This window comes from Crinia signifera, unplaced genomic scaffold (assembly GCF_055691185.1).
Source record: "Crinia signifera unplaced genomic scaffold, ASM5569118v1 HAP2_SCAFFOLD_98, whole genome shotgun sequence".
Classification (NCBI taxonomy): Eukaryota; Metazoa; Chordata; class Amphibia; order Anura; family Myobatrachidae; genus Crinia; species Crinia signifera.
In genome coordinates this window covers 43861-65897 of record NW_028142852.1, presented here as the reverse complement: position 1 = coordinate 65897, position 22037 = coordinate 43861, and the positions used below count along the sequence as shown (strand labels likewise).

General features: G+C 47.3%; 1 protein-coding gene across 1 annotated transcript; it reads right to left on the bottom strand.

Moving 5' to 3' along the window:
• Positions 1–17162: 17162 nt before the first annotated feature.
• LOC146056846 (uncharacterized) lies at positions 17163–21837 on the bottom strand. The gene is made up of 2 exons (XM_083168472.1): positions 21591–21837; positions 17163–19160 (listed from the first exon to the last, which is right to left on the bottom strand). Exons 1-2 carry the CDS (start codon positions 21721–21723, stop codon positions 18235–18237), a joined length of 1059 nt encoding a protein of 352 aa, XP_083024598.1. The 5' UTR covers positions 21724–21837; the 3' UTR covers positions 17163–18234.
• Between the last annotated feature and the right edge of the window lie 200 nt (positions 21838–22037).

The following is a 22037-nucleotide window of genomic DNA, read 5'->3' as shown; positions in this document are numbered from 1 at the left end:
ATTACACACCCCTGATGGTACCACTGGCTAAGACTCCACCTCAGCTCATTGATTAATTATAAATTTAGAACAAATTATGGATGAAAGCAGGCAGGCCGGCCATTTTTTTCACGCTCATTGGACTTGTTTAATGCAATGCACCTGTGTATATTCACATGCATTCACTTCATGCTGTAACCACTGTGCATAAAAATTTGGAAACATGGCATACAGTGTATCATTTGCTGTCTAAGTCATGTTTCCCATATTTTCCATTGCAAGATACAAGCCGGTTTGAGTGTTTGGGGCACATTTTAGCTAAAATCATCCTACGGGGCCTAACTGCTTATGCTAAAGCCTGCCTATTTTGAATGGCGTAGTGGTCAATGCAACCTCCAAAAAAATCAGGACTTACTACCCCAATAACCTGCTAACTCACCCCTGAAATACTTACTTATTCACACTATTTTGTTCATTTGACTTGTTTCTAATTTGAAATGCCCATTTTTGTGGGGCCAGAAAGGTGCGTCTTTAAAAGGCGATTTCTACGATACCCCACTTTTGCGCGTCGGACCGCGACTTTTTCCGGAAACGCCGAAAAACCGCAATTTTCAGGAGAAACGAGACGTACATCCTCCCCCTCTGCCGCCCACCCACCCAACTGACAGCCAGCCAGCAGACAAGCACAGAGAGTTCCGTGGGTCTGTCTGTGATGTCATAAAGGGCCTGCTGATCAATGGCCAGCTCTCTGATTGGCTGCTGTGTTTGATTGACAGATTGAATCTGGCAGCTGATTGGCTGTCTACCCTAAAGTGCATTACACACCCCTGATGGTACCACTGGCTAAGACTCCACCTCAGCTCATTGATTAATTATAAATTTAGAACAAATGATGGATGAAAGCAGGCAGGCCGGCCATTTTTTTCACGCTCATTGGACTTGTTTAATGCAATGCACCTGTGTATATTCACATGCATTCACTTCATGCTGTAACCACTGTGCATAAAAATTTGGAAACATGGCATACAGTGTATCATTTGCTGTCTAAGTCATGTTTCCCATATTTTCCATTGCAAGATACAAGCCGGTTTGAGTGTTTGGGGCACATTTTAGCTAAAATCATCCTACGGGGCCTAAATGCTTATGCTAAAGCCTGCCTATTTTGAATGGCGTAGTGGTCACTGCAACCTCCAAAAAAATCAGGACTTACTACCCCAATAACCTGCTAACTCACCCCTGAAATACTTACTTATTCACACTATTTTGTTCATTTGACTTGTTTCTAATTTGAAATGCCCATTTTTGTGGGGCCAGAAAGGTGCGTCTTTAAAAGGCGATTTCTACGATACCCCACTTTTGCGCGTCGGACCGCGACTTTTTCCGGAAACGCTGAAAAACCGCAATTTTCAGGAGAAACGAGACGTACATCATCCCCCTCTGCCGCCCACCCACCCAACTGACAGCCAGCCAGCAGACAAGCACAGAGAGTTCCGTGGGTCTGTCTGTGATGTCATAAAGGGCCTGCTGATCAATGGCCAGCTCTCTGATTGGCTGCTGTGTTTGATTGACAGATTGAATCTGGCAGCTGATTGGCTGTCTACCCTAAAGTGCATTACACACCCCTGATGGTACCACTGGCTAAGACTCCACCTCAGCTCATTGATTAATTATAAATTTAGAACAAATGATGGATGAAAGCAGGCAGGCCGGCCATTTTTTTCACGCTCATTGGACTTGTTTAATGCAATGCACCTGTGTATATTCACATGCATTCACTTCATGCTGTAACCACTGTGCATAAAAATTTGGAAACATGGCATACAGTGTATCATTTGCTGTCTAAGTCATGTTTCCCATATTTTCCATTGCAAGATACAAGCCGGTTTGAGTGTTTGGGGCACATTTTAGCTAAAATCATCCTACGGGGCCTAAATGCTTATGCTAAAGCCTGCCTATTTTGAATGGCGTAGTGGTCACTGCAACCTCCAAAAAAATCAGGACTTACTACCCCAATAACCTGCTAACTCACCCCTGAAATACTTACTTATTCACACTATTTTGTTCATTTGACTTGTTTCTAATTTGAAATGCCCATTTTTGTGGGGCCAGAAAGGTGCGTCTTTAAAAGGCGATTTCTACGATACCCCACTTTTGCGCGTCGGACCGCGACTTTTTCCGGAAACGCTGAAAAACCGCAATTTTCAGGAGAAACGAGACGTACATCCTCCCCCTCTGCCGCCCACCCACCCAACTGACAGCCAGCCAGCAGACAAGCACAGAGAGTTCCGTGGGTCTGTCTGTGATGTCATAAAGGGCCTGCTGATCAATGGCCAGCTCTCTGATTGGCTGCTGTGTTTGATTGACAGATTGAATCTGGCAGCTGATTGGCTGTCTACCCTAAAGTGCATTACACACCCCTGATGGTACCACTGGCTAAGACTCCACCTCAGCTCATTGATTAATTATAAATTTAGAACAAATGATGGATGAAAGCAGGCAGGCCGGCCATTTTTTTCACGCTCATTGGACTTGTTTAATGCAATGCACCTTTGTATATTCACATGCATTCGCTTCATGCTGTAACCACTGTGCATAAAAATTTGGAAACATGGCATACAGTGTATCATTTGCTGTCTAAGTCATGTTTCCCATATTTTCCATTGCAAGATACAAGCCGGTTTGAGTGTTTGGGGCACATTTTAGCTAAAATCATCCTACGGGGCCTAACTGCTTATGCCAAAGCCTGCCTATTTTGAATGGCGTAGTGGTCAATGCAACCTCCAAAAAAATCAGGACTTACTACCCCAATAACCTGCTAACTCACCCCTGAAATACTTACTTATTCACACTATTTTGTTCATTTGACTTGTTTCTAATTTGAAATGCCCATTTTTGTGGGGCCAGAAAGGTGCGTCTTTAAAAGGCGATTTCTACGATACCCCACTTTTGCGCGTCGGACCGCGACTTTTTCCGGAAACGCTGAAAAACCGCAATTTTCAGGAGAAACGAGACGTACATCATCCCCCTCTGCCGCCCACCCACCCAACTGACAGCCAGCCAGCAGACAAGCACAGAGAGTTCCGTGGGTCTGTCTGTGATGTCATAAAGGGCCTGCTGATCAATGGCCAGCTCTCTGATTGGCTGCTGTGTTTGATTGACAGATTGAATCTGGCAGCTGATTGGCTGTCTACCCTAAAGTGCATTACACACCCCTGATGGTACCACTGGCTAAGACTCCACCTCAGCTCATTGATTAATTATAAATTTAGAACAAATGATGGATGAAAGCAGGCAGGCCGGCCATTTTTTTCACGCTCATTGGACTTGTTTAATGCAATGCACCTGTGTATATTCACATGCATTCACTTCATGCTGTAACCACTGTGCATAAAAATTTGGAAACATGGCATACAGTGTATCATTTGCTGTCTAAGTCATGTTTCCCATATTTTCCATTGCAAGATACAAGCCGGTTTGAGTGTTTGGGGCACATTTTAGCTAAAATCATCCTACGGGGCCTAAATGCTTATGCTAAAGCCTGCCTATTTTGAATGGCGTAGTGGTCACTGCAACCTCCAAAAAAATCAGGACTTACTACCCCAATAACCTGCTAACTCACCCCTGAAATACTTACTTATTCACACTATTTTGTTCATTTGACTTGTTTCTAATTTGAAATGCCCATTTTTGTGGGGCCAGAAAGGTGCGTCTTTAAAAGGCGATTTCTACGATACCCCACTTTTGCGCGTCGGACCGCGACTTTTTCCGGAAACGCTGAAAAACCGCAATTTTCAGGAGAAACGAGACGTACATCCTCCCCCTCTGCCGCCCACCCACCCAACTGACAGCCAGCCAGCAGACAAGCACAGAGAGTTCCGTGGGTCTGTCTGTGATGTCATAAAGGGCCTGCTGATCAATGGCCAGCTCTCTGATTGGCTGCTGTGTTTGATTGACAGATTGAATCTGGCAGCTGATTGGCTGTCTACCCTAAAGTGCATTACACACCCCTGATGGTACCACTGGCTAAGACTCCACCTCAGCTCATTGATTAATTATAAATTTAGAACAAATGATGGATGAAAGCAGGCAGGCCGGCCATTTTTTTCACGCTCATTGGACTTGTTTAATGCAATGCACCTTTGTATATTCACATGCATTCGCTTCATGCTGTAACCACTGTGCATAAAAATTTGGAAACATGGCATACAGTGTATCATTTGCTGTCTAAGTCATGTTTCCCATATTTTCCATTGCAAGATACAAGCCGGTTTGAGTGTTTGGGGCACATTTTAGCTAAAATCATCCTACGGGGCCTAACTGCTTATGCCAAAGCCTGCCTATTTTGAATGGCGTAGTGGTCAATGCAACCTCCAAAAAAATCAGGACTTACTACCCCAATAACCTGCTAACTCACCCCTGAAATACTTACTTATTCACACTATTTTGTTCATTTGACTTGTTTCTAATTTGAAATGCCCATTTTTGTGGGGCCAGAAAGGTGCGTCTTTAAAAGGCGATTTCTACGATACCCCACTTTTGCGCGTCGGACCGCGACTTTTTCCGGAAACGCAGAAAAACCGCAATTTTCAGGAGAAACGAGACATACATCCTCCCCCTCTGCCGCCCACCCACCCAACTGACAGCCAGCCAGCAGACAAGCACAGAGAGTTCCGTGGGTCTGTCTGTGATGTCATAAAGGGCCTGCTGATCAATGGCCAGCTCTCTGATTGGCTGCTGTGTTTGATTGACAGATTGAATCTGGCAGCTGATTGGCTGTCTACCCTAAAGTGCATTACACACCCCTGATGGTACCACTGGCTAAGACTCCACCTCAGCTCATTGATTAATTATAAATTTAGAACAAATGATGGATGAAAGCAGGCAGGCCGGCCATTTTTTTCACGCTCATTGGACTTGTTTAATGCAATGCACCTGTGTATATTCACATGCATTCACTTCATGCTGTAACCACTGTGCATAAAAATTTGGAAACATGGCATACAGTGTATCATTTGCTGTCTAAGTCATGTTTCCCATATTTTCCATTGCAAGATACAAGCCGGTTTGAGTGTTTGGGGCACATTTTAGCTAAAATCATCCTACGGGGCCTAAATGCTTATGCTAAAGCCTGCCTATTTTGAATGGCGTAGTGGTCACTGCAACCTCCAAAAAAATCAGGACTTACTACCCCAATAACCTGCTAACTCACCCCTGAAATACTTACTTATTCACACTATTTTGTTCATTTGACTTGTTTCTAATTTGAAATGCCCATTTTTGTGGGGCCAGAAAGGTGCGTCTTTAAAAGGCGATTTCTACGATACCCCACTTTTGCGCGTCGGACCGCGACTTTTTCCGGAAACGCTGAAAAACCGCAATTTTCAGGAGAAACGAGACGTACATCCTCCCCCTCTGCCGCCCACCCACCCAACTGACAGCCAGCCAGCAGACAAGCACAGAGAGTTCCGTGGGTCTGTCTGTGATGTCATAAAGGGCCTGCTGATCAATGGCCAGCTCTCTGATTGGCTGCTGTGTTTGATTGACAGATTGAATCTGGCAGCTGATTGGCTGTCTACCCTAAAGTGCATTACACACCCCTGATGGTACCACTGGCTAAGACTCCACCTCAGCTCATTGATTAATTATAAATTTAGAACAAATGATGGATGAAAGCAGGCAGGCCGGCCATTTTTTTCACGCTCATTGGACTTGTTTAATGCAATGCACCTTTGTATATTCACATGCATTCACTTCATGCTGTAACCACTGTGCATAAAAATTTGGAAACATGGCATACAGTGTATCATTTGCTGTCTAAGTCATGTTTCCCATATTTTCCATTGCAAGATACAAGCCGGTTTGAGTGTTTGGGGCACATTTTAGCTAAAATCATCCTACGGGGCCTAAATGCTTATGCTAAAGCCTGCCTATTTTGAATGGCGTAGTGGTCACTGCAACCTCCAAAAAAATCAGGACTTACTACCCCAATAACCTGCTAACTCACCCCTGAAATACTTACTTATTCACACTATTTTGTTCATTTGACTTGTTTCTAATTTGAAATGCCCATTTTTGTGGGGCCAGAAAGGTGCGTCTTTAAAAGGCGATTTCTACGATACCCCACTTTTGCGCGTCGGACCGCGACTTTTTCCGGAAACGCTGAAAAACCGCAATTTTCAGGAGAAACGAGACGTACATCCTCCCCCTCTGCCGCCCACCCACCCAACTGACAGCCAGCCAGCAGACAAGCACAGAGAGTTCCGTGGGTCTGTCTGTGATGTCATAAAGGGCCTGCTGATCAATGGCCAGCTCTCTGATTGGCTGCTGTGTTTGATTGACAGATTGAATCTGGCAGCTGATTGGCTGTCTACCCTAAAGTGCATTACACACCCCTGATGGTACCACTGGCTAAGACTCCACCTCAGCTCATTGATTAATTATAAATTTAGAACAAATGATGGATGAAAGAAGGCAGGCCGGCCATTTTTTTCACGCTCATTGGACTTGTTTAATGCAATGCACCTTTGTATATTCACATGCATTCGCTTCATGCTGTAACCACTGTGCATAAAAATTTGGAAACATGGCATACAGTGTATCATTTGCTGTCTAAGTCATGTTTCCCATATTTTCCATTGCAAGATACAAGCCGGTTTGAGTGTTTGGGGCACATTTTAGCTAAAATCATCCTACGGGGCCTAACTGCTTATGCCAAAGCCTGCCTATTTTGAATGGCGTAGTGGTCAATGCAACCTCCAAAAAAATCAGGACTTACTACCCCAATAACCTGCTAACTCACCCCTGAAATACTTACTTATTCACACTATTTTGTTCATTTGACTTGTTTCTAATTTGAAATGCCCATTTTTGTGGGGCCAGAAAGGTGCGTCTTTAAAAGGCGATTTCTACGATACCCCACTTTTGCGCGTCAGACCGTGACTTTTTCCGGAAACGCCGAAAAACCGCAATTTTCAGGAGAAACGAGACGTACATCCTCCCCCTCTGCCGCCCACCCACCCAACTGACAGCCAGCCAGCAGACAAGCACAGAGAGTTCCGTGGGTCTGTCTGTGATGTCATAAAGGGCCTGCTGATGAATGGCCAGCTCTCTGATTGGCTGCTGTGTTTGATTGACAGATTGAATCTGGCAGCTGATTGGCTGTCTACCCTAAAGTGCATTACACACCCCTGATGGTACCACTGGCTAAGACTCCACCTCAGCTCATTGATTAATTATAAATTTAGAACAAATGATGGATGAAAGCAGGCAGGCCGGCCATTTTTTTCACGCTCATTGGACTTGTTTAATGCAATGCACCTGTGTATATTCACATGCATTCACTTCATGCTGTAACCACTGTGCATAAAAATTTGGAAACATGGCATACAGTGTATCATTTGCTGTCTAAGTCATGTTTCCCATATTTTCCATTGCAAGATACAAGCCGGTTTGAGTGTTTGGGGCACATTTTAGCTAAAATCATCCTACGGGGCCTAAATGCTTATGCTAAAGCCTGCCTATTTTGAATGGCGTAGTGGTCACTGCAACCTCCAAAAAAATCAGGACTTACTACCCCAATAACCTGCTAACTCACCCCTGAAATACTTACTTATTCACACTATTTTGTTCATTTGACTTGTTTCTAATTTGAAATGCCCAATTTTGTGGGGCCAGAAAGGTGCGTCTTTAAAAGGCGATTTCTACGATACCCCACTTTTGCGCGTCGGACCGTGACTTTTTCCGGAAACGCTGAAAAACCGCAATTTTCAGGAGAAACGAGACGTACATCCTCCCCCTCTGCCGCCCACCTACCCAACTGAGAGCCAGCCAGCAGACAAGCACAGAGAGTTCCGTGGGTCTGTCTGTGATGTCATAAAGGGCCTGCTGATCAATGGCCAGCTCTCTGATTGGCTGCTGTGTTTGATTGACAGATTGAATCTGGCAGCTGATTGGCTGTCTACCCTAAAGTGCATTACACACCCCTGATGGTACCACTGGCTAAGACTCCACCTCAGCTCATTGATTAATTATAAATTTAGAACAAATGATGGATGAAAGCAGGCAGGCCGGCCATTTTTTTCACACTCATTGGACTTGTTTAATGCAATGCACCTTTGTATATTCACATGCATTCGCTTCATGCTGTAACCACTGTGCATAAAAATTTGGAAACATGGCATACAGTGTATCATTTGCTGTCTAAGTCATGTTTCCCATATTTTCCATTGCAAGATACAAGCCGGTTTGAGCGTTTGGGGAACATTTTAGCTAAAATCATCCTACGGGGCCTAACTGCTTATGCTAAAGCCTGCCTATTTTGAATGGCGTAGTGGTCACTGCAACCTCCAAAAAAATCAGGACTTACTACCCCAATAACCTGCTAACTCACCCCTGAAATACTTACTTATTCACACTATTTTGTTCATTTGACTTGTTTCTAATTTGAAATGCCCATTTTTGTGGGGCCAGAAAGGTGCGTCTTTAAAAGGCGATTTCTACGATACCCCACTTTTGCGCGTCGGACCGCGACTTTTTCCGGAAACGCAGAAAAACCGCAATTTTCAGGAGAAAGGAGACGTACATCCTCCCCCTCTGCCGCCCACCCACCCAACTGACAGCCAGCCAGCAGACAAGCACAGAGAGTTCCGTGGGTCTGTCTGTGATGTCATAAAGGGCCTGCTGATCAATGGCCAGCTCTCTGATTGGCTGCTGTGTTTGATTGACAGATTGAATCTGGCAGCTGATTGGCTGTCTACCCTAAAGTGCATTACACACCCCTGATGGTACCACTGGCTAAGACTCCACCTCAGCTCATTGATTAATTATAAATTTAGAACAAATGATGGATGAAAGCAGGCAGGCCGGCCATTTTTTTCACGCTCATTGGACTTGTTTAATGCAATGCACCTGTGTATATTCACATGCATTCACTTCATGCTGTAACCACTGTGCATAAAAATTTGGAAACATGGCATACAGTGTATCATTTGCTGTCTAAGTCATGTTTCCCATATTTTCCATTGCAAGATACAAGCCGGTTTGAGTGTTTGGGGCACATTTTAGCTAAAATCATCCTACGGGGCCTAACTGCTTATGCCAAAGCCTGCCTATTTTGAATGGCGTAGTGGTCACTGCAACCTCCAAAAAAATCAGGACTTACTACCCCAATAACCTGCTAACTCACCCCTGAAATACTTACTTATTCACACTATTTTGTTCATTTGACTTGTTTCTAATTTGAAATGCCCATTTTTGTGGGGCCAGAAAGGTGCGTCTTTAAAAGGCGATTTCTACGATACCCCACTTTTGCGCGTCGGACCGCGACTTTTTCCGGAAACGCAGAAAAACCGCAATTTTCAGGAGAAACGAGACGTACATCCTCCCCCTCTGCCGCCCACCCACCCAACTGACAGCCAGCCAGCAGACAAGCACAGAGAGTTCCGTGGGTCTGTCTGTGATGTCATAAAGGGCCTGCTGATCAATGGCCAGCTCTCTGATTGGCTGCTGTGTTTGATTGACAGATTGAATCTGGCAGCTGATTGGCTGTCTACTCTAAAGTGCATTACACACCCCTGATGGTACCACTGGCTAAGACTCCACCTCAGCTCATTGATTAATTATAAATTTAGAACAAATGATGGATGAAAGCAGGCAGGCCGGCCATTTTTTTCACGCTCATTGGACTTGTTTAATGCAATGCACCTGTGTATATTCACATGCATTCACTTCATGCTGTAACCACTGTGCATAAAAATTTGGAAACATGGCATACAGTGTATCATTTGCTGTCTAAGTCATGTTTCCCATATTTTCCATTGCAAGATACAAGCCGGTTTGAGTGTTTGGGGCACATTTTAGCTAAAATCATCCTACGGGGCCTAACTGCTTATGCTAAAGCCTGCCTATTTTGAATGGCGTAGTGGTCACTGCAACCTCCAAAAAAATCAGGACTTACTACCCCAATAACCTGCTAACTCACCCCTGAAATACTTACTTATTCACACTATTTTGTTCATTTGACTTGTTTCTAATTTGAAATGCCCATTTTTGTGGGGCCAGAAAGGTGCGTCTTTAAAAGGCGATTTCTACGATACCCCACTTTTGCGCGTCGGACCGCGACTTTTTCCGGAAACGCCGAAAAACCGCAATTTTCAGGAGAAACGAGACGTACATCCTCCCCCTCTGCCGCCCACCCACCCAACTGACAGCCAGCCAGCAGACAAGCACAGAGAGTTCCGTGGGTCTGTCTGTGATGTCATAAAGGGCCTGCTGATCAATGGCCAGCTCTCTGATTGGCTGCTGTGTTTGATTGACAGATTGAATCTGGCAGCTGATTGGCTGTCTACCCTAAAGTGCATTACACACCCCTGATGGTACCACTGGCTAAGACTCCACCTCAGCTCATTGATTAATTATAAATTTAGAACAAATGATGGATGAAAGCAGGCAGGCCGGCCATTTTTTTCACGCTCATTGGACTTGTTTAATGCAATGCACCTGTGTATATTCACATGCATTCACTTCATGCTGTAACCACTGTGCATAAAAATTTGGAAACATGGCATACAGTGTATCATTTGCTGTCTAAGTCATGTTTCCCATATTTTCCATTGCAAGATACAAGCCGGTTTGAGTGTTTGGGGCACATTTTAGCTAAAATCATCCTACGGGGCCTAACTGCTTATGCCAAAGCCTGCCTATTTTGAATGGCGTAGTGGTCACTGCAACCTCCAAAAAAATCAGGACTTACTACCCCAATAACCTGCTAACTCACCCCTGAAATACTTACTTATTCACACTATTTTGTTCATTTGACTTGTTTCTAATTTGAAATGCCCATTTTTGTGGGGCCAGAAAGGTGCGTCTTTAAAAGGCGATTTCTACGATACCCCACTTTTGCGCGTCGGACCGCGACATTTTCCGGAAACGCAGAAAAAACGCAATTTTCAGGAGAAACGAGACGTACATCCTCCCCCTCTGCCGCCCACCCACCAAACTGACAGCCAGCCAGCAGACAAGCACAGAGAGTTCCGTGGGTCTGTCTGTGATGTCATAAAGGGCCTGCTGATCAATGGCCAGCTCTCTGATTGGCTGCTGTGTTTGATTGACAGATTGAATCTGGCAGCTGATTGGCTGTCTACCCTAAAGTGCATTACACACCCCTGATGGTACCACTGGCTAAGACTCCACCTCAGCTCATTGATTAATTATAAATTTAGAACAAATGATGGATGAAAGCAGGCAGGCCGGCCATTTTTTTCACGCTCATTGGACTTGTTTAATGCAATGCACCTGTGTATATTCACATGCATTCGCTTCATGCTGTAACCACTGTGCATAAAAATTTGGAAACATGGCATACAGTGTATCATTTGCTGTCTAAGTCATGTTTCCCATATTTTCCATTGCAAGATACAAGCCGGTTTGAGTGTTTGGGGCACATTTTAGCTAAAATCATCCTACGGGGCCTAACTGCTTATGCCAAAGCCTGCCTATTTTGAATGGCGTAGTGGTCAATGCAACCTCCAAAAAAATCAGGACTTACTACCCCAATAACCTGCTAACTCACCCCTGAAATACTTACTTATTCACACTATTTTGTTCATTTGACTTGTTTCTAATTTGAAATGCCCATTTTTGTGGGGCCAGAAAGGTGCGTCTTTAAAAGGCGATTTCTACGATACCCCACTTTTGCGCGTCGGACCGTGACTTTTTCCGGAAACGCCGAAAAACCGCAATTTTCAGGAGAAACGAGACGTACATCCTCCCCCTCTGCCGCCCACCCACCCAACTGACAGCCAGCCAGCAGACAAGCACAGAGAGTTCCGTGGGTCTGTCTGTGATGTCATAAAGGGCCTGCTGATGAATGGCCAGCTCTCTGATTGGCTGCTGTGTTTGATTGACAGATTGAATCTGGCAGCTGATTGGCTGTCTACCCTAAAGTGCATTACACACCCCTGATGGTACCACTGGCTAAGACTCCACCTCAGCTCATTGATTAATTATAAATTTAGAACAAATGATGGATGAAAGCAGGCAGGCCGGCCATTTTTTTCACGCTCATTGGACTTGTTTAATGCAATGCACCTGTGTATATTCACATGCATTCACTTCATGCTGTAACCACTGTGCATAAAAATTTGGAAACATGGCATACAGTGTATCATTTGCTGTCTAAGTCATGTTTCCCATATTTTCCATTGCAAGATACAAGCCGGTTTGAGTGTTTGGGGCACATTTTAGCTAAAATCATCCTACGGGGCCTAAATGCTTATGCTAAAGCCTGCCTATTTTGAATGGCGTAGTGGTCACTGCAACCTCCAAAAAAATCAGGACTTACTACCCCAATAACCTGCTAACTCACCCCTGAAATACTTACTTATTCACACTATTTTGTTCATTTGACTTGTTTCTAATTTGAAATGCCCAATTTTGTGGGGCCAGAAAGGTGCGTCTTTAAAAGGCGATTTCTACGATACCCCACTTTTGCGCGTCGGACCGTGACTTTTTCCGGAAACGCTGAAAAACCGCAATTTTCAGGAGAAACGAGACGTACATCCTCCCCCTCTGCCGCCCACCTACCCAACTGAGAGCCAGCCAGCAGACAAGCACAGAGAGTTCCGTGGGTCTGTCTGTGATGTCATAAAGGGCCTGCTGATCAATGGCCAGCTCTCTGATTGGCTGCTGTGTTTGATTGACAGATTGAATCTGGCAGCTGATTGGCTGTCTACCCTAAAGTGCATTACACACCCCTGATGGTACCACTGGCTAAGACTCCACCTCAGCTCATTGATTAATTATAAATTTAGAACAAATGATGGATGAAAGCAGGCAGGCCGGCCATTTTTTTCACACTCATTGGACTTGTTTAATGCAATGCACCTTTGTATATTCACATGCATTCGCTTCATGCTGTAACCACTGTGCATAAAAATTTGGAAACATGGCATACAGTGTATCATTTGCTGTCTAAGTCATGTTTCCCATATTTTCCATTGCAAGATACAAGCCGGTTTGAGCGTTTGGGGAACATTTTAGCTAAAATCATCCTACGGGGCCTAACTGCTTATGCTAAAGCCTGCCTATTTTGAATGGCGTAGTGGTCACTGCAACCTCCAAAAAAATCAGGACTTACTACCCCAATAACCTGCTAACTCACCCCTGAAATACTTACTTATTCACACTATTTTGTTCATTTGACTTGTTTCTAATTTGAAATGCCCATTTTTGTGGGGCCAGAAAGGTGCGTCTTTAAAAGGCGATTTCTACGATACCCCACTTTTGCGCGTCGGACCGCGACTTTTTCCGGAAACGCAGAAAAACCGCAATTTTCAGGAGAAAGGAGACGTACATCCTCCCCCTCTGCCGCCCACCCACCCAACTGACAGCCAGCCAGCAGACAAGCACAGAGAGTTCCGTGGGTCTGTCTGTGATGTCATAAAGGGCCTGCTGATCAATGGCCAGCTCTCTGATTGGCTGCTGTGTTTGATTGACAGATTGAATCTGGCAGCTGATTGGCTGTCTACCCTAAAGTGCATTACACACCCCTGATGGTACCACTGGCTAAGACTCCACCTCAGCTCATTGATTAATTATAAATTTAGAACAAATGATGGATGAAAGCAGGCAGGCCGGCCATTTTTTTCACGCTCATTGGACTTGTTTAATGCAATGCACCTGTGTATATTCACATGCATTCACTTCATGCTGTAACCACTGTGCATAAAAATTTGGAAACATGGCATACAGTGTATCATTTGCTGTCTAAGTCATGTTTCCCATATTTTCCATTGCAAGATACAAGCCGGTTTGAGTGTTTGGGGCACATTTTAGCTAAAATCATCCTACGGGGCCTAACTGCTTATGCCAAAGCCTGCCTATTTTGAATGGCGTAGTGGTCACTGCAACCTCCAAAAAAATCAGGACTTACTACCCCAATAACCTGCTAACTCACCCCTGAAATACTTACTTATTCACACTATTTTGTTCATTTGACTTGTTTCTAATTTGAAATGCCCATTTTTGTGGGGCCAGAAAGGTGCGTCTTTAAAAGGCGATTTCTACGATACCCCACTTTTGCGCGTCGGACCGCGACTTTTTCCGGAAACGCAGAAAAACCGCAATTTTCAGGAGAAACGAGACGTACATCCTCCCCCTCTGCCGCCCACCCACCCAACTGACAGCCAGCCAGCAGACAAGCACAGAGAGTTCCGTGGGTCTGTCTGTGATGTCATAAAGGGCCTGCTGATCAATGGCCAGCTCTCTGATTGGCTGCTGTGTTTGATTGACAGATTGAATCTGGCAGCTGATTGGCTGTCTACTCTAAAGTGCATTACACACCCCTGATGGTACCACTGGCTAAGACTCCACCTCAGCTCATTGATTAATTATAAATTTAGAACAAATGATGGATGAAAGCAGGCAGGCCGGCCATTTTTTTCACGCTCATTGGACTTGTTTAATGCAATGCACCTGTGTATATTCACATGCATTCACTTCATGCTGTAACCACTGTGCATAAAAATTTGGAAACATGGCATACAGTGTATCATTTGCTGTCTAAGTCATGTTTCCCATATTTTCCATTGCAAGATACAAGCCGGTTTGAGTGTTTGGGGCACATTTTAGCTAAAATCATCCTACGGGGCCTAACTGCTTATGCTAAAGCCTGCCTATTTTGAATGGCGTAGTGGTCACTGCAACCTCCAAAAAAATCAGGACTTACTACCCCAATAACCTGCTAACTCACCCCTGAAATACTTACTTATTCACACTATTTTGTTCATTTGACTTGTTTCTAATTTGAAATGCCCATTTTTGTGGGGCCAGAAAGGTGCGTCTTTAAAAGGCGATTTCTACGATACCCCACTTTTGCGCGTCGGACCGCGACTTTTTCCGGAAACGCCGAAAAACCGCAATTTTCAGGAGAAACGAGACGTACATCCTCCCCCTCTGCCGCCCACCCACCCAACTGACAGCCAGCCAGCAGACAAGCACAGAGAGTTCCGTGGGTCTGTCTGTGATGTCATAAAGGGCCTGCTGATCAATGGCCAGCTCTCTGATTGGCTGCTGTGTTTGATTGACAGATTGAATCTGGCAGCTGATTGGCTGTCTACCCTAAAGTGCATTACACACCCCTGATGGTACCACTGGCTAAGACTCCACCTCAGCTCATTGATTAATTATAAATTTAGAACAAATGATGGATGAAAGCAGGCAGGCCGGCCATTTTTTTCACGCTCATTGGACTTGTTTAATGCAATGCACCTGTGTATATTCACATGCATTCACTTCATGCTGTAACCACTGTGCATAAAAATTTGGAAACATGGCATACAGTGTATCATTTGCTGTCTAAGTCATGTTTCCCATATTTTCCATTGCAAGATACAAGCCGGTTTGAGTGTTTGGGGCACATTTTAGCTAAAATCATCCTACGGGGCCTAACTGCTTATGCCAAAGCCTGCCTATTTTGAATGGCGTAGTGGTCACTGCAACCTCCAAAAAAATCAGGACTTACTACCCCAATAACCTGCTAACTCACCCCTGAAATACTTACTTATTCACACTATTTTGTTCATTTGACTTGTTTCTAATTTGAAATGCCCATTTTTGTGGGGCCAGAAAGGTGCGTCTTTAAAAGGCGATTTCTACGATACCCCACTTTTGCGCGTCGGACCGCGACATTTTCCGGAAACGCAGAAAAAACGCAATTTTCAGGAGAAACGAGACGTACATCCTCCCCCTCTGCCGCCCACCCACCAAACTGACAGCCAGCCAGCAGACAAGCACAGAGAGTTCCGTGGGTCTGTCTGTGATGTCATAAAGGGCCTGCTGATCAATGGCCAGCTCTCTGATTGGCTGCTGTGTTTGATTGACAGATTGAATCTGGCAGCTGATTGGCTGTCTACCCTAAAGTGCATTACACACCCCTGATGGTACCACTGGCTAAGACTCCACCTCAGCTCATTGATTAATTATAAATTTAGAACAAATGATGGATGAAAGCAGGCAGGCCGGCCATTTTTTTCACGCTCATTGGACTTGTTTAATGCAATGCACCTGTGTATATTCACATGCATTCGCTTCATGCTGTAACCACTGTGCATAAAAATTTGGAAACATGGCATACAGTGTATCATTTGCTGTCTAAGTCATGTTTCCCATATTTTCCATTGCAAGATACAAGCCGGTTTGAGTGTTTGGGGCACATTTTAGCTAAAATCATCCTACGGGTCTAACTGCTTATGCTAAAGCCTGCCTATTTTGAATGGCGTAGTGGTCACTGCAACCTCCAAAAAAATCAGGACTTACTACCCCAATAACCTGCTAACTCACCCCTGAAATACTTACTTATTCACACTATAAACTCACCATCGGGTATCCCCTTGATCCCACCTGCTGTTGATACCATTAATTATCTAACTTATCTATAACCTTATCTTAATAAACTTATCCTAAAATAAAGACACGACACAAGTGCTGGCGTTTCAAAAACAGAATGTCAAATTTATTTGACAAGTTAAACTAAACTAAGACTATGAATGGTGGCGGCACCAAAGAACGTTCATTATAGGAAGGAGGGGGTTAAAGATCACTAAGTCATACATACAACGCTGGATGACCACTCTCCCTGGTCGACCACCAGGCCTGGTGGTGACGGCCATCCCCCGGGCAGAAGCGTGGCCCATGACAATCGTTGTCGAGGGAGAGTGTACCCCACTACCTACACACATACAGAGTTCTTAAAGCATGACCGTTCTTTACCGCCGCCGAAGAGGAAAAGAAAAAGGGAAGGGTGGGTGGGGCTTCTTGGACAGGGGCAGATCACTCTAACAGCGTGATCCTTCCTACCCTGCTTGGACCCTCCCCCCTGTCCTGATAGGCCTTATGCCAATCCTCATCAACATAGTCATGTGACCAACAGCATGGTGTACCCTAAGAGAACCCTTAGTGGTTTATGTCCCTTCAGGCTTAATCAGCCTTCTGTGTTTCTTAAACTCACCATCGGGTATCCCCTTGATCCCACCTGCTGTTGATACCATTAATTATCTAACTTATCTATAACCTTATCTTAATAAACTTATCCTAAAATAAAGACACGACACAAGTGCTGGCGTTTCAAAAACAGAATGTCAAATTTATTTGACAAGTTAAACTAAACTAAGACTATGAATGGTGGCGGCACCAAAGAACGTTCATTATAGGAAGGAGGGGGTTAAAGATCACTAAGTCATACATACAACGCTGGATGACCACTCTCCCTGGTCGACCACCAGGCCTGGTGGTGACGGCCATCCCCCGGGCAGAAGCGTGGCCCATGACAATCGTTGTCGAGGGAGAGTGTACCCCACTACCTACACACATACAGAGTTCTTAAAGCATGACCGTTCTTTACCGCCACAGCCAGGCCCTAGGCCGCAGCCACCGCCACCACCAAGAAAAACGCTCAGCACCGCGTCGCTAACCAGGCAAAAATATTGCCTAAAAACAAAGCCATACCTTCAGGGCTCAAATGTACACCGTCGCTCCTGTAGAGCTCAGGGCGCTGGAAACTAATGGCGTTGTGCCAAATGACACCCCCGCCATTAGCTAACAGGTATCTCGCCACCATAGAGTTCACCTTCTTGCGTGAACGCTCTATGCTGGTGCATGATCTCGCTGCCCTCCACACTATCCTGGATATCATGGAGGACCACACCAACCTGCATGACGGCAACACCTGGGCTATGATGTGGAGGTCCCGGACAATCATGGAGCGCAGCTCCAGGACAGATCCCTGTCCGAGGTCATTCCCGCCAAGGTGGAATATGATGACCTCCGGGACCCCAAACTGCTTAACGGCACTGATCATTCGGGCCTGCAGTGAACACCATTTCATGCCCCTAACACCCAACCACCTAACCTCCCCCGCCTGTGGAAACATGCATACATCAGAGGCGTTCATTGCCTGCGAGGCCCAATACACAAATGAATGGCCCAACATCCACACGGACTTAACGTCCCGTCGATCTGAAATATGCACACAAAAAGTTAGTTAGTTGGATGAAGGTACTCGTCATTGCACTCACACGCTGCATAGGTTATGAAGAAGGGAGGAGGAAAAACCGTGGCCGACCAGCTCTTGAGGCACAAAACACACCGCCCGGAGTAAACTACCAAGTACGCCATGCCAGATTGTAATTATAGCCAAATTGTGCCCCCGGGCGGATGCGAAAACACACCTCAAGGCCCCCACTGGAAGTTGGCGAGCGCTTATGCGTCCAGTCGACCATGGTGATCAGTGATAGATAGAGACGGCCGAATGTACCTTCGGAATGCTGCCGAGCGCCATCGACCCAGAGATTGAATCTCTGCGTCGGAGCGGCCCTCCGCAGCCGCCGAGGTAGCAGCCCCGATCCGGAAGGAATGCGACCCAAATTCCTTCGAATCAAGGCCTATGGCCTCCAGCGCCCGTCCCAAGACGTGCCCAAATTGGTATTTGGTGAGAGGCGACCCGTCCTCATGCATCAACCAAGCACCAGGCAGATCCGGGCGTGCCTGTGTCCAGGCCGTGGTCAGCGCCACAGGGCACGCCCCCTCCACCGTACATGGGAGCAGGGACAGCCATCTCCCCCTACCAGCCTGGTCTGTCTTGGATCGTCGCAGGTGACACAGCACCGAATCCTCTTGGACCACTACATCGTCCACGGACAAAGGTGAAGGAGCCCGTTTTGACGGAGCCACCAGCTCTCCCACCCTGAAGGCCCCGTGATATGCCATTGCAAACGCCGTTCGGAACAAAAGGACCTCGTAGGCAGGCCAACAAATGTCCCCTAGGGCGTCCAGCAAAGCTGGTAGCAATGCCATATCAATCGGGCGTCTCCGGTCTGGGGGCGCCGGCGAGGCTCTCCGCCAGCCACGTAATGCTCTCGACACCAAAAACGACCGGGACGGGTCCGCCCTACCCTGCAAAGCAGAAAAGAAAGACACCCCCGCCAGTATCCTGCGCACTGAAGCGACAGAACGACCTAAGGAGTATAAACTCCATACGAAGGCCACCATGGCCGCATTAGGTGTCTTACCTGCTTGAGGGGCCGACAGCCGAAACTGTTCCCACTCCTGCCAACCAGCCCGATAGCACTGCAGCGTCGTGGGTGCAATAGCCCGCATGGCTAGCCCCTCCATTCCGGCCTGATCATCTGCCAAACATAAGAGGGACAACATTCACCAACGGGATCAGCATGAGGTGCCAGGGCCCTGAACTTTGCCCAGTCAGCCCTGGACAAGGCGTCCGCCACGGAGTTATCCACCCCGGGAATATGTCTTGCCACGAAGTTAATGTTTAGCAGCAAACATTTTAGCACCAGCCGCGCTAAGAGGCGAACTACTGGAAGGGAGGAGGAACCCTGGCGGTTGATAGCGTGCACTACTCCCAGGTTATCACACCAGAATATGATGCTAGCATTGCGTAGCCTGTCACCCCATATCTCCAAAGCCACCACTATGGGAAGCAGCTCGAGGAGCAACAAGTTTTTTGTGAGGCCCTCGGTGAACCACTCCGGAGGCCATGGTGCTGCGCACCATGACCCATCCAGGAAAGCTCCAAAACCCACCCCTCCCGCGGCATCAGTAAACAACTGCAGTTGGTGATTGTCGCAGGGGGGGGAAGGCCATATGAGGACCCCATTGAAATGCTCTAAGAAGGATAGCCACACTCGCAGGTCCCTTTTCAGCTCGGCTGAGAGCCGTATGAAATGCAAGGGATGCCTGACCCCAGAGACGGATCTCTCAAGTTTTCTACAGAAAACCCGCCCCATGGGAATCACCCTGCACGCAAAATGTAGCAGACCCAACAAAGACTGCATTTGGCGCAGCTGCAGCTTACCTGTGTGGAGCGCGAGGGATATTGCCGCCCTCAGACGGGCCAGCTTGTCCAGAGGCAACCTGCAGCATCCGGCAATCGTGTCGATCTCGATGCCCAAGAAGGAAAGGCAGGAAACCGGCCCCTCCGTCTTGTCAGCTGCCACCGGTACCCCTAGATACTGGAACAGGCCCTGCATGTATGCTAGCAAAGTTCCACAGCGCGATGATTCCGCGGGGCCCACACACAGGAAGTCATCCAGATAGTGGGCCACCCCGGACTCCCCTGATCCCGTAACGACGCACCAGTGCAAAAAGCTACTGAAACGTTCGAAGAAGGCGCAGGAGATCGAACAGCCCATGGGCAAGCACCTGTCCACGTAAAAACCCGTGGGGAGGCGAAAGCCCATGAACCGAAAAGACTCCGGGTGCAGGGGGAGGAGGCGAAAGGCCGACTCGATGTCAATCTTTGCCAGTAGTGCCCCTAGGCCATAACCCCGAACCATTGTTAAAGCCTGTTCGAAAGACTGGTATCGAACTCGGCACAATTCTTCGGGGATGGCGTCATTCACCGAGCTGCCCACAGGATGTGACAGGTGTTGAATGAGCCGATACTTGCCCGGGGCCTTCTTGGGAACCACTCCCACTGGTGATAAGACTAAATTGGCCACTGGGGGGAACTGGAAAGGACCTATCATCCTACCCAGTGAAACCTCCTTAGCCACCTTATCCAAAACCACCCCGGGCATCTGTATGGCAGATTTTAAATTTCGGGGTGACGAGGTCGACACCTCCCCGTCAATGGGAAGGCGAAAACCTACGTCAAATCCTGACCGCAAGAAGGAAGCCTCCTCCTTATGAGGGTATGCCGCCAGCCAGCTGGCCATGCGGTCGAGTCTAATTGGGGAAACGGCCTTAGTGAGGGTGTCCGCCTGCTGCTTGCGCGGCCGGCGGGCCTCCCTGCTTTCCTTTCTTGCATTCTTTGGCCGTGTGGGGGCCCCAACACTTAGTGCAACAGTGCTTGTATTTGCATCGCGCCCCCAGGGAACAGCCTGCCCCGTTGTAACCATAGCAGCGCCCAGCGGAGGGTCCCCCCGCCCCCCCTCCTGCGCGAAAGGGCGTCGCGGCCTTCTTTGGAGGAGGGGTGGGGGCCGCAGTCGGTGGAGCTGCGGGTTTTGGGCCCATCCAGATCTCCACATCCTTGCAGCCTAAGTTCATGATTGCTAGCCCTGACTGTTTCCTTCTGAAACTCTCGTCATAGGATCGCCATGTCGAGTCCCCATCAGTAAGGAACATAGAATGCATCATGTGTATGTAACGCATTACATTCATGTGTTCCTGGGGCCTAGTTTCCAGGTAACAGGCTGCAAACATGAAGAGACCCGCTTGCCACCTGTGGTAAGTGCAAAAAGCCTCCTCCCCAATCCCTCCTTTTCGCATAGCTGCGCGATAATCTTTTTCATCCTGTGCGGTCATCTTAAAGAAATTCACGTATTTTCCATCTCTAATACGCTCTTGCACACTGCGTCTCAGGCCTCTAAGCACAGCGGTATTCTCACACTGCACCACCTGACCTCTAGGGTATAAGGGGGACCCTGAGCTACCACTGGAACTAGAATGACGGCGACGTCGCCCGTGGCGACGCCGACGTCTCCTTGACTTTCGTCCACCCTCCTCCCCGGACGTCTCTGAGCCTGAACGTCCCGAGGATGAGGAGGAGGTGCGGGAGTCCCTACGCCTGCGCCGTTTGCTCTTTCTTTTTGACCCACCTGAAGTGCCGTCCCGAGGCACGAGGCTCATTTCCGAGGGTCCACCGTGGGCAGGGTCATCCGTGGAGGCTGGCCGGACAGCTGCAGCCGTGGATGTGGAAGCTTCAGGAGCTTGAGTGACACCTGCTCCCATCGATGCTTGGGCCGACGTGGAGGGCACGGGCAAGGGAGGCGGGGATGCCACCGGGGAAGGCGCCGCATTTAGAGGTTGCCCCAAGAAAGATGACAGCAGCGCCAGGAGCTGTCGCGCATCCTCCCCCTCCATAGGGGCACGGGGGCCCGGGGTTGCCTGGGCTACATTTGGGACCCCACTAGTGGGAGCCACTGAGGGCCCTCCCTCTGTATGCTGTTGAGGGATTCTCCTAGCAGCCTGCAACAGGCGCCATTTTGCCAGCCGCAAAGGGGCTAACGCTGCCATCCTCCTGGTAGGGGTGGCAGTGGGGGCAC

What these genes read in the sequence shown, in the direction of transcription:
- LOC146056846 (XM_083168472.1), bottom strand. Translation starts at nt 21,723, where the DNA reads ATGGGAGCAGGTGTCACTCAAGCTCCTGAAGCTTCCACATCCACGGCT. An exon ending in GCCTCGGGACGGCACTTCAG is followed by an intron (nt 19,161 to 21,590) that starts GTGGGTCAAAAA and finishes TATGTTTGGCAG; the next exon opens with ATGATCAGGCCGGAATGGAG.